This window comes from Dermacentor albipictus, chromosome 9, assembly GCF_038994185.2.
Source record: "Dermacentor albipictus isolate Rhodes 1998 colony chromosome 9, USDA_Dalb.pri_finalv2, whole genome shotgun sequence".
Taxonomy (NCBI): Eukaryota; Metazoa; Arthropoda; class Arachnida; order Ixodida; family Ixodidae; genus Dermacentor; species Dermacentor albipictus.
The window spans coordinates 6190590-6203851 of NC_091829.1; the positions used below are offsets into that span (position 1 = coordinate 6190590).

General features: G+C 45.3%; 1 protein-coding gene across 2 annotated transcripts in view; it reads left to right on the top strand.

Moving 5' to 3' along the window:
• Positions 1 to 13262, top strand: part of LOC135906082 (L-gulonolactone oxidase-like) — a 74593-nt gene that overhangs the window by 27110 nt on the left and 34221 nt on the right. For both annotated transcript variants that reach the window (XM_065437239.2, XM_065437240.2), the window contains exon 9: positions 7203 to 7352. In XM_065437239.2, the coding sequence (XP_065293311.1) occupies positions 7203 to 7352 (150 nt within the window). The remainder of the gene's footprint in view (positions 1 to 7202; positions 7353 to 13262) is intronic.

The following is a 13262-nucleotide window of genomic DNA, read 5'->3' on the forward strand; positions in this document are numbered from 1 at the left end:
TGTGGTTTTGGCACATGAAACACCAGAATCCAATCCAATCCTTACCTAGTACAAGAGTTGTGGGATTTGAAAGTTAGTCCCCAGAAAGACACTGTTTCGAGTTCCAAGTTCAATGCCTTACAACTCGTGTATGTGTGTCAAGTGTGAGAAGCCGGTCACGTGGTAAAGATATAAATAAAACGTCGGTCCACTGATCAAAACTATTGACAAATAAACCAAAGATAACTGAGAAATTGCGCTTCTCATCCTTCTAAATACATTTGGCCCACTGAAAAATGTCATCACCGTGTTTGTATACATACATACATACATACATACATACATACATACATACATACATACATACATACATACATACATACATACAGCTGCTGAGCACTTCGGAATGTGTTGAATGTGATTTAAATGATGGATCTGGGACTTCAAAGAGGTGTAACGCAATGCTAACAAATTTCTTTTACACTTACCAATAAACAGCCACTGATATTTTTGGCATACATTTTGAAGAAACTGCCAACATCATACTCTTTCTTTTCGTCAACAGGCAACACTGTACTCCTCCTAACTCGCTTGGCAGTGGACATCGCTATCGAAATAATGTCAGTTTTGTTCATATCAAATGAAGCCGTCAGTTCTTTTTGATCTGCCATAATTTTCTCACATTTTAATACACTATTTGTTTGCTGCACTGCAAATTTGCATCTGATTTTTAATTTATATTTTAAAGTTTTCCTATAATGGACTATTCGTATCAAGAACCCTCAATAAGTGATGAAAACATGGTTCCTGCCCTTAAAAAAATAGTTGACCCTTTCAGGGTCAATTTTTTTCGCCATATGCGACCGTCCAGGGTAGATATTTTTTTATTATTGCAGATTCCAATTCTTCTGGGGGACCTATTTCGAAAAAAATTTACCGCAATTTTTCTAGGGTGACCGCAAAGTCGGAAAAAAATATTTTGCATTTGTATATATGTACCGTTTATGCATGACCAATAACAATTAAAAAAAGAACTAACCTATAAGAATCAAAATTTTGGTGCATTTTGTTATACACATAAGGCTTAGAAAATGCACACATGAGAATATTTTACAAGTCTCAAATGTTCCTGCTCTTGCACTAATATTTACGTCCATAACATAATCAAACTGCGTAGGTGAGCGCACTCAAGAAAACTGTGCGGTTGTGTGCCCGTCAAGAAAGGAAAACGTGTGACAAACTTCCACTAATCTTCATTTGATCGCCAACCAGAGGCACTTAGTTTTCACAAGCCTCCAAAAAATGAAAACGAAAGGAAACGCATGCGTGGCGGCATCCTTCCTATGCGCACCTCTGTGAGCACTGAACGGGCAAGGAACAAGCGAGCGCCCTTTGAGCGATTAGTAACAAGATAGCCATCAGTTTTGCCAGCGCAAGAAGCCGAAACCACTTGCGGAACAAAACCCAAACCGCCGCCCGCCCACGCTTGCACCAATGCGCGAGCGATAGTATACAGACACGCCGGAGCAAACTAGCTCTTAAACAAACCATGCAACGATAACCGAAAGAGGGAGGCATGAGAAAAAATGCCCTGTATTCCCACATAGTGGCAGCACATGCCAGAAAAAAAAAGTTAGGAAATTGGCGCGTTTTGTAAATGTACAATTGGCACCATAAATATATGGTATTGACCATTTTGGACTTGTTCGCAATGCCATATATTTACATCATTAACCCTGAAAGGGTTATGGTCTTATGTAAGCCTAGCAGTTGTGATCACTGTGCCGCTCTCCAAAGCAGCTACCTGATGCTTTTATGCAGAGTGGAAATTGGCGAGAGATGTTAGCCTAGCAGCAGTGCTTGCATTAGCCTCTACAAGCATCTGAGCAGCAAGGGGCGGCCAGAAGAGAGACAGTGTGCCAGCAGACATATCCCAAAATTTTTATTTTGTAGCTGTGGTTGGGTGTGTCATGAGTCCTCTGTCATGTAAATGCAATTACATGGAGAAGGCAGGCTGCTCTGCGAACAGCCTGCTGTGAATGGCTTAAGCAGGGGTGCAACAGCTGTGCCAATTGTGCCATTTTGATACATTTACGTACTTTTGCGCCATGCTGCGCAAAAATGCCCTGACTAGCCCAAACAGTTCTCAGTCCCGCGGCTGGTAGTGTAAACCAATGTCTTATTTTATCTTTTATGAAAAGCGACGATGCTAGTCAAATCTGTAGCACGAATGAGAGCTGTGGTACAAGTAAACTTCAACTCGTAGCCCGTGTCTTGCTGTCGCTGCACTTCATGCGAGATAGCTTGACTGCATCAGGCGCCTCAAAGTCTGGACGCTACGAATAGTAGCATATCTTCCTTTATTGTGCGGATTGATGGGACGAGAAATGAAGCCTTCTCAAAACTGCATTTTGCAATTGTCGGCGGCTGTTTTTGAGCATCACATGCTATGGCTTCGCTTTCGAAGCTGGTTAGGCCTAGCGTCACATTCTGCACTTGCTTTGCACTAAGCCGACAGCGGTGGGCGGTGGAGATCCACTTACGTGGTCAACATGAAAACTCCACTGGTGGGGCATTACACAGCCAATAGTCTGTGTTCCTGGGTTTGTTGAAAGCGGAATTGGTTGCACTGATAATATAGGAAGACCAAACTAAGTGAGCAGCACAATCTGTTATATCCAAAAGTACCATATTTACTCAAATCTAACGTGCACTTTTTTCTGATAAATCGGGTCCAAAAATAGGCTGCGCGTTAGAATTGAGTATGACCCTAAATCTGTGTTAACATATCGCCATCGGCATTTCAAAAGGACCGCCTCGCATGTGCTTCGAGCCTAGCTGCTGTAGCTTTCTCCGTGTGCTTTACTATGTGCTTATGTTGTTGCACCATCAGTCTTCCCGGTCTTCCCGTTTTCTGCATTTGCACTATCACGATGCAAGTGCCAGCTGCAAAGACATGCCGAGTTCATCACGATGCGCAATTAAAAGGAAAGTGATCACATGTGCGGAGACAGACGGAAATCAGGCCGCATCACGAATGTTCGGAGTTCCCGAAACTTGCTTGCCGGACTGGCGTAAACAGGAGAAGCTTTCTACTCCGGCGGCTGCTATGTATGGCGCGGCTACGCGGCCCCTAACTTGAAAGTGATCTGAGATTTAGATGCATCTAGGCCCACCGCGCTCTGTTGGAGACACTTAGTACACATTGAAGCGAGAGTCCGCACATAGGTCGAATCGCTCGCTCCTGCTACCGCACTTCCCCACTGCAGTGTTTTGATAATAAGTTTCCGCAGTCATTGTGTGAGACTTGTCCATGCTTGCTTGTGCGTGAGTGACACCACGCTTGTTAATTTAGTTAGTAAGCGAATGTTTAAATGTTTATACGGCTGAGGAAAACACGATCAGGTTAATACAGGCCTTCGTAATAAGTAGAATAGTATACGTAGCGCCGTACTTAAAATGGCAGGTCGCGGAAAAGATCAAACTAGAATGCTTCATTCGGAAAATATACAAACTAGCCATAGGACTACCGATCAGCACCAGCACGGACAAGTTGCTGCAATTAGGCCTACACAACACGATAGACGAGCTCATTGAAGCGCAATGTACGGCACAATATGAACGCCTCTCTATGACTAGAGCAGGCAGACACATCCTATAGAAATTAGACATAGGTTACCACACGCAGCACGGTGTCAAGGTAGACATCCCGAGAAAGACGAAGGAAAGATTGGTATAACCTCCCATACCAAAGAACATGCACCCAGAACACAATAAGGACAGAAGAGAGCACAGAGCGAAAAAAAATGCAGAAGAAATTCCGCAGCGACAAGGGCGCAGTGTTCGTAGACGTGGCTCGATGTAATCGCAGACGGGGGTTCACGGCAGCCGTAATCGATAGGGAGAAAAGGTGCAAGACGTGCGCAGCGATATGCACCACAAGTAACGAGATAGCTGAAGAAGTAGCCATAGCGCTCGCACTAGCTCAGACTAACGCAACCGTGATAGTCAGCGACTCTCAGACGGCAATAAGAAACTTTGCCAACGGCCGAATCTCCCCGGAGGCACTACGCATTCTTCTTGCAGGAGGCCAAAATTACAAAAGAAAGATATACATCACCTGGACACCCGCTCACACCCTCGCGGAGGACGGCAACAACGAGGCGGCACACGACGCGGCTCGAGGGCTTACGGACCGAGCCGCAGTCGCAAGTGACGCCCAGACACCCTCTGGACGTGACGGTGCGGTAAATGAGTGGGAGTGGGAGGACAGAATGACAACATATAATGACATTACGAAACATTATAGGTTACTGAGGCGCATATTTCTGCGACCTCACGCAAAATTGACTAAAAAGCAGTCTGTCGTATGGCGGCAGTTACAAACTAGGACGTATCCGAATCCTGCGCTCTCGCACATCACATATCTGGATGTATACCCTACGGACAAATGCAAAACATGTGAATCCAGAGCCACTCTGGAGCATATATTATGGGAATGCCGAGGGATAAATAACAATAAAGAAACAAGAAACAATAACACAAGAAAACAACAATAACAATAACACAATAACAACAAGAAAACGCGGCCTCTAGCAGCAGCCTTCGAACGCACTGGGAAGCCGCGCTGCTCAGCCCCGCCCTCGAGGATCAACTATGGGCCATCCAGCAGGCCGAGAATGCCGCCAGGACCCACGAACTCCTGGCCGTCACCTAGGCAGGGCCTTTGGCCCTCCCCAGCAACTCACAGGGCACACAATAAAGTTTTCCTCCGCCTCCCGATAAAATTGCTATCCTTACTTTTCATATAGCTGTCTACTAATTTGCTATCGTAATCTAAACTTTGCCTTTTGGGCGAAACTACGACTTTATTTATTTATTGCAACTTTAGTGTTTTCGGAGTAAATATTTGTTTTTCCAAATGAAAGAAAGGTGTATTCCTGTATGAAAGAATGAGGTGCTCAGTACTGTAAAGGACTTTTCTTTTTTTTTTTTGAGTCCTGGCAAACGGGTGGGCATTAAAATCTAGGGCGGGTTTTTTTTTTTTTTACTTTGTTTTAGTCGTGGAAAATGGGTGCGCGTTACAATCGTGTAAAGGTTATGGACTCAGTTCCCACCTGCGGCAAGTTGTTTTTTCATCCACTTTAATTTCCATTAATTTGTCGTTTCTTTGTTTCATTTGTTAAGCACAAGCAATTTTCCCTATGTTGTCCTCGGTGTCAGTGTTTGTTGGCTTCTTAAGATATGACTAATAAAAATCGAGCCCCTCGGTTAACCCCCTTTCTTCTTGTTTATTACATAACGAGGGTCTAGAATCCGGCAGCATTGATGCCTTCAGGTAGCATATGTAGGTTTATTGACCAGTTGCCTTCACCCAAAAAGATCACGTTCTCGTGATGCCTGTGGCAAAAAGAACGTTCCACGTCCGCCGCCAAGGTCTGCGAGTGGTGGCGCTGGCTAACACTCCCAGAGTTCTACTAGGACACATAAATACCCAAGAAAGTGGATGGGAAAACGGTGCCGTGGTAGCTCAATTGGTGGATCATCGCACGCGAAATGGAAGGTTGTGGGTTCGGTTCCCACCTGCGGCAAGTTGTTTTTTCATCCACTTTAATTTCCATTAATTTATCGTTTGTTTCATTTGTTAAGCACAAGTAATTTCTCCTATGTTTTCCTTGGTGTCAGTGTTTGTTGGCTTCTCATGATATGACTAATAAAAATCGAGCCCCTCGGTTAACCCCCTTTCTTCTCATTTATTACGAGTGAGAGGTGTCATAAATAATGCAAGTAAAATAGGATATCTGTTTCTTTCTGCTTACTGTTAGCAGTACTGATGTTTCACTCCTGGCACCAAAAAAAGGTAGAATTTTGTACATGGTGATCATCATTGCAATCAATTTCGCGGTACGAAAAACAATCGTCAGTGAATCAAAGGTTGTTACCATGTAATCAGGAAGGCAAATCATTTATGCATATTAAAAATAAAACTGGGCCCAAAACTGCGTTGGTGCAGTCCAGATGTAGCAGATGCTAAATTGGAAGCTTCATTATGAATGTACACGAATTGTGAGTGGCAGACGGCGGCACACTCGCTCGCATTCACTCCCACTCATTTCAAAGATGTAAGTGCGTGCGAGTGCCAGTGACTGTGAGTGGAGACGAGTGTGAGTGGGCATGAGTGCCAGTGAGCATGAGCGGAGGTGAGTGAGAGTGAGTTTGAGTGGAGGCGAGTGCGAGCGTGTGCCAGTGAATGTGAGTGGAGGTGAGCATGAATGTGAGTGTGGGGCCTGGAAAAAGTATTGTGAGGGAAGGTGAGTGAGTGTTCTCCCACACTGTTGACCTATGGATTCAGATACTGCACAATTACAATGGAACTGGCTTACACGAAAAATTCCTTTCACTTGATGTTCCATTTTAGGAACATTGGCCAGTAAACGGGAGGGCACTTTGCCTTGCCAGTACTTTCAGTATGGCAAACCATAGGGGGTTTTGTTTCACGAAAAGAAAAGGGACAGTATGAGTGCCAAGTGCAGTAAGGACGGCTGCCCATCGTAAAACAAATGAGAACGTGCCATTTTGCACTGCTTTCTCTGTTGTGCCTACATTGCCACCACTTCACTTTGCTGCCGATGGTAAACAATTGCATCTCTATATGATAGCAATATGCAATTGAAAACAGCATATTGAGAACATGCCCAGTACCGACATATTAAGACCACAATTCAAGTTCTTCACCATCGGCCCAAGTTTCTACCCTAATGAAGATCGGGAGCTCAATTCGCATCCACAATGAAATTTTACTAAGTGCTGCCGACAGATGTTGCAGGCTTGTTTTTGTCGTTCAAAGTATTGGCACTTAAGTTTGCTGAATACACATCATCTTTAGACCTAGTGCAGATGCAATGGAATTGTGAGATAAGAATTTTTTCCTAAGAAGTGCTTGTGAATGATAAAGGTGCTATTTTCCAAAATACTGCATTTACAAAATTTTAGTTCACTCGTAAATCGCCAATTTATGTGAGGACAAGGGACCATGGTGATTTTCGGTTTATGGTCCTACACGTATAAATAATACTCCTTAACATCTTTGTATTATTTAGGGGCTATGAAGCAAACACTTCTTTAGACACTGCCTCATTTGCATTCCATTCTAAGAATCTTGTAAAAATTGATTCATGTTCAGCTTTTAGCTGATTCTCAACAATGACACCTATACTTTTCAGCACATGGTTTCCTTCCTGGGTTCCTTGGCTCAATAAGCTGTTTCTGAATATTGTATTTGCACCACGACGCCAGAGGGTGGATGTGAGCTACCGTGTGTTCAACTATGAATGCAGATTCAAACAACATGTCAATGAATGGTCAATCCCAAGGTAAGACGGGCCCTTTTTATTTTGTCTACCCAATCTTGTTGCATCCATGGTGAGGAACGTGCATTTGGGAGAACTGCATGGGATATATATGTTACCTACTTATTTTTTAAGTTGGCCACAATAATGCTCATTGGGGTTAATGTGGCACACCATGTTACCACTTTCAACTGATTAATTATGCATATGGCACTGAGAGTTGTCAAGCTATGTTTTCAGTACATGCATTTTACAGCAAAGCTGTTGAGGCCTAGTTCCCTCATGATCATGTCCATGTTTAGACACAAAACTCCCATTACAGGATTGGCTCCAGCGTCGTCATGATCTTCCACAGCTGGCTAGGTGGCGCCCTTCAGTGTGAACACGCTCATGCCACTACTCCCATGCTCATTGTCGTAATTGATTAATTAATAAATAACCAAATAATGATGTAACCAATTTTACAGTGAAGCTGTTAAGCGCTAGTTCCCTCATGATCGTGTCCGTGCGTACGCACGAAACTCCCCATACGTGGGCTAATCCCGAAGATGGTGCAATGCTGGGCCGGCCCAGCATTGCACCAGCAGGCGTTAAGCACTCCCCATATGTGGGCTGATCCCAAAGATAGTGCAGTAACGGGCCGACCCACGACGGAGGTGAAGCAGGTGTTAAGCACTCGCCTTACGTGGGCTGATTCTGAAGATAGTGCTATTCTGAAGATAGTGCAATACCGGGCCAACCCGCGCCGTAGATGTAGTTCGCCATTAAGGGGCCCACATACACAGCTTCGCTGGTCATCCTTCTTCGGAGTGGAAGGGCGCCAAGAGTTTCTTTTTTTTATTCCATTGAGGCACAACCATTGAACAACACCTGCAGTGTCCAAAAGCGATTTTAATGAGGTAGTTGCAGCAGATCTACCTTTATTTTTATTCTTTTTTTTTCAATTCAGTGGACTTGTAGCAAAGTATGTTTACAGAAATTGGGAAAAGGTGTTGAATAAAAGCATGCAGCTCTGCCTGCAGCTCACAGGAAAGCACGACTACTAACTTTGGCGGACGCACATGAATAAGCAGGATAGCTGAGTGAGCAGTGGAAAAGAAACATGAGAGAACAGCACTGGTGTTCATTGATAGTCGAGCTGAAAGAACGAGATCGAAGGCAGAGAGAGAGAGAAAACATTTTTGAGGTGGCAGAGGATCAGATGGACATATAACAAAGGAGTCATAGATGTAAAATACATATAGGCGGTGCAGTACAAGAGTAATTGTAGAATCCTAGGATAGGCTTTTGTCATAAGGTCTGCTTATTACCGTGACATAAAAATAGTGTAAATGCCTAGTAAAATGTTACAGTACATTTGACTGACCAACTTAGAGCACTTCAAAAAGCTCTGACACATTCAGACAGCCAGAATGGGGTGATCTTGCAGTACAGTGAAACCTCGTTAAACCGTAGTCGGCCGGAGCTCGGAAAAAGTACGTACTAAACGGTAGTACTGTTTAAGCGAAATAGCATGAGATCGCCCACTTACCTGTCGATAACGGAACTCAGAGAGAGTGCGATGAAAGGGGAAAAAACATGCAGTATTTATTCACTTCGCGGGACGTAAGTGTTATTTTCATTTGATGTCGCGGCGGCCTAGCACGACGACAGCGGCCTCAAACTTACTGAAGCTGCGTGCCAGCTTCTCAGCCAGCCCCCCCTCTTCTCGGCAAACACTCGCACGGCACGACAGATTCCTCGTTGGCGTTACGTATTCTCCGTGCACGCGTGCAGTAGTGCTGCATAAGTCCCGTGGCGCCTTTTTCATTGCCGGGTGCCGGAGTTCGGAAAACTTTTCGTTTGGAATAGTTACGTTATCGCGCCCCTGTTCTTGCGACGATCGCATTCACGAGGCTGACGTAACGCGCAGCTTCTGCCACTGTCGGGCCTGAATAGCCCGTGCTGTCGCTTTCCGTGTCGTCCTCATCACTGTCGCTAGTTGACACTTCGGCAACAACAGCGGCAACGATGGTGAAAAGTCGAACCTCATAGCCGACATCTCTTCGCGGTCGCAGCAGCGCTGCCGAGCAACTTCGCATTCCAAATGCCACACACTGTAGTCAACAGCAGATCCATGTCGCAGGCCAGCGCCGACTTCTTCGTGTCACGTTCGGTAGCACGGACGATCTAATTTTTCTTCTATGCTGAGCACCCGGCGTCTTTTTTTATCCTAGCTTTGACATGACGCGAGTCCTCGCTTGCACGATGCCACAACGCTCTTTGGTGTGGCGTCCATGCGGCGTCGAAATGATGTTGATGCTGATGCGGCTTCACATGCAAACGCACAGGGCGCTTGGAGGCCGTTGTACCGATCTCTGAGGCTTGTTGTTCTGCCGGGCCGCCCGATGGAGACGACGCACCGCCATGTTTGCGCGACGAAAAGTGGAAACGCTACGTTTTAACCGATGCGTACGCAATAAGCTGTTACGGTTAATGCAGATACAAAATACATTATGTTCAAAGGCCGCTGAGTCGGGGAATTGACTTTACTACTTTTAAACCGAAACTACTGTTTAAGCGGGTACGGTTTAACGAGGTTTTACTGTATTTTATAAATTGTTTCTAAGTGCCTGCCTTTGATCTAATGCTTTGTGATGCCGACTCACTTGAAATATCAGTGCAGCTGAGATAGTGCAGCTACACGGGCACTTTCATGAAGCCTAGCATGGTGTATGTTTACTTGTTCTTATTTCGAGAGATGGCCGCTTGAATTTGTGCACAAGTTTGCAATCATGATTTTCCAGAATGTCACACCATGCATGTTAGATAAAAGCCTGTAAAAATGTCACAGAAAAATTGTCTCCACGTCTGTCATGTATAAAGACCAATGTGCACGTGTCTGGTGCGGCGGATGGCTAGTGATTCTAAAAGAAGAGAGAAGAGTAGCATCCAGTGCAAGCTCGCAGGACGTGGCACCTTGGCCAACAGCCAGTCACCAAGGCACTTGAGTTCTTGAAAAGGGAGGAGAAGAAGAGAAGAAAGAGAAACAGGTTCTTTTTTTTCTCTGTCGAGGAGAACCCTGGTATGTGGCGTGGAAGAAGCGAGGCTATCGGGCTGCAGGTCCGAACCTCGAGACTTCAGGAGTGCCGGGCTGAGGAAGCGAAGCTGGCGGGCTGCGGGCCCGAATTGCAAGACTTCAGCGAAGACGCGGCCTCGGTCCTACCTCCGGCCTGTGATCTCAGATCCTGGTGACATGGTGTGGAAGGCAAGAACTTTCTACGGTTCCCCTCCTGTGACTCTTTGGCCGAGCTGGGGCTGATCCTAAAGAAGCAAGCAGCGATTGATGCTCACGCAACCGACACTCTGCAACTGCACCACACCGCATGTCAAGTAATTGTGATCGGTCACGGACTTTACTGTTGTAAATAGTTGTTTAGTTGTGTGAGAACATCTAGAGTTACATGAACGTTTTTGTTAGTTATGGCATCTTGTTTAGTTGGTTTGTCTGTGTTACGCTTTCTTTTAATTATGTACATGTTTCATTAACAATTCGCTTCGTTGTTTCTCTTCCCCACTGTGGATTCATCTTTGTGGTGGCCAGAACGATTCATATCGTGCAACCCGGCATTAATCTAAACAAAGCAAAATTATAACAAATCGGCATCTGACAGGATGAAGCTGGTTGTTCATAACTGCTTGAACAGATAGTGATGAGCATAAGCTTAGTAGAGCTTATTATGTTGGATGAGCACTTGGGGCTGCGGGGCGCAGAATTAAGAAATTGTGCGCTCTAGCAAGTCGCCAAGGCATGTGAAGAAGATGCGAAGGTGCGTAGGAACGGGCTGCCAATAGAGAGGCAGCCAAACAGCACCTTGAATTTAAAGAATTTGCAGTTGCGTGTGAGGCTTGCTGAGGCAAGAGAAAGTAGTGAGAATGGGAATGCTTCAGGTCACCCAAACCAAGCAGTGGTCTCAGCCCCCATCAACCCACATAGTCTTATCCCCATGTTCAATGATTCTCGAGATGACCTTGACGCATAATTAAAGCACTTTGGACATGTAGCCATGGGACAGGACTAGCCGTAAGAAAAGTGGGCCACCACTCTCAGCTTGTGCCTCGGCGGAGAAGCACTGAAAGTGCTTGGTCATTTGTCGCAGGAAGACTCCCTGGATTATAACAAAGCAAAACTAGCCCTGTTACAACGGTTTTGGTTTACAGCTGAGGGTTACCGAGAAAGATTTCGGCAAAGTGAACCACAGGATGGAGAAACCAGCAAGCAATACACTACACGGCTGTTAAGGTACTTCGACCGTTTGGTGGAAATGGCAAACCAAGGGAAGACGTTCAATGCGGTTCAAGACTTGATAGTCGCAGAACAATTCTTGGACAACGTCCATAGTTGTTTGGTGCTTTTCCTTCGTGAGAGAAACTGTAAGACCGTGGATTAGACCTCGGAAGTAGCAGATCATTATTTGAAGGCTCAGAGGCAGCGCAATTTGTTGGTGTTCAATGAGAAGCCTGAAAAAAAAAACCTCGAAAAGCAACGGACAAAACGCAAGCAGTGAAATCGCAAGTCCATTGCTTCATATGTGACAAGATAGGACACAAGACGTCAAATTGCTGCACGAAGGTAAAACAGCCATATTGCGAATATTTCCACAAATATGGACACGGCATGCTGTCATGCAAGCATAATGAACCTGGTCATTCATATTGAAAACAGTGGCAGAAAAACACGGACAATGGAGGACACAGGATGAGCGCTCAGCACTTGTCCTGTGACAAGGGAGGCGCTCATCCGGACGAGCGCCTCCCTTGTCTGTGTTTTTTCGCGCTGTTTTAAATATGAATGATCCGTACCAACTAGCTCGCACCCAAACCCTTCCGAGTCATAAACCTGGTGCCAAGGGTTCATCAGCGTGCTGCGTAATACCTCCTGGCCAGTGAAAAAATGCACGGGAACGCTTTAAAATTGGCACTAAACAGCGAGGTGACGAGCTTTCACTCATTCCTTTTGGAGTCTGGCCGAGGAAATCTTTTGACATGCCTATGTTAAAAGGGGAGCTTTTTGGACAGACTGTGTGGGTGCTGATAAATACAGGAAGCAACAGTATAGTTGTGCAACAAGCTCTCGTACCGGACACACCAATGCTAGACAATGAGTCTATGGTATTACTGGCGGATGGTAGCTCTATTAATGTTCCGAAAGCAGAGGTCAACATTTCATCGGCATACTTTTCTGGTGTTTCAGTCACAAAGTGCATGGAAAGGCCGCTGTATGATGTGATCATTGGTAATGTTCCTGGATCTTGCCAACCCGTGAAACCATATCTCAACTGGAAAGCGTCTTCATTTATTTCTGTAGCAAGTGCACCACAGGAAGTGAACACATCGAAAGAAGATAGTGGTTCTCTGCAGGTTATAGTGGGTGCCAAGATCATGAGGCCAGGTCCTCCAGTAGATGTTGGAGCTTTGCAGTTATTGAGAGAAATGTTTCGGACAAAAGACAAGGAAGACACAACACTTCGAGTTTCTAGAGATAAAGTTGGCAAAAATATGCTGGGAAAAGGGGCAACCGCCCGTTCATTCTACCTGGATAAGGGTGTATTGTACCAATACTATCAAATCTGTCCGGGAAAAGTAATCGAACAAGCAGTGGTACCGCGGTGCCTGCACCTCAAAGTCCTTAACATGGCACATGACAACTCCTTCTCGGGGCATCAAGGCATTCGGAAAACCATGGAACTGGTCCTTGGATCATTTTATTGGCCCGGCCTCCAAGAGGACATTAAACGATTTGTCAGATCGTGCGATCCCTGTCAAAGTACCTTTCCAAAGGGTAGAGTGGGCAAGGCTCCACTTGGACGAATGCCGCTTATTGATACCCCATTCAAGCTGGTCGCGGTAGATATCATCGACCCTTTGAGTTCAACATCGAGCGAGGGCAACCAG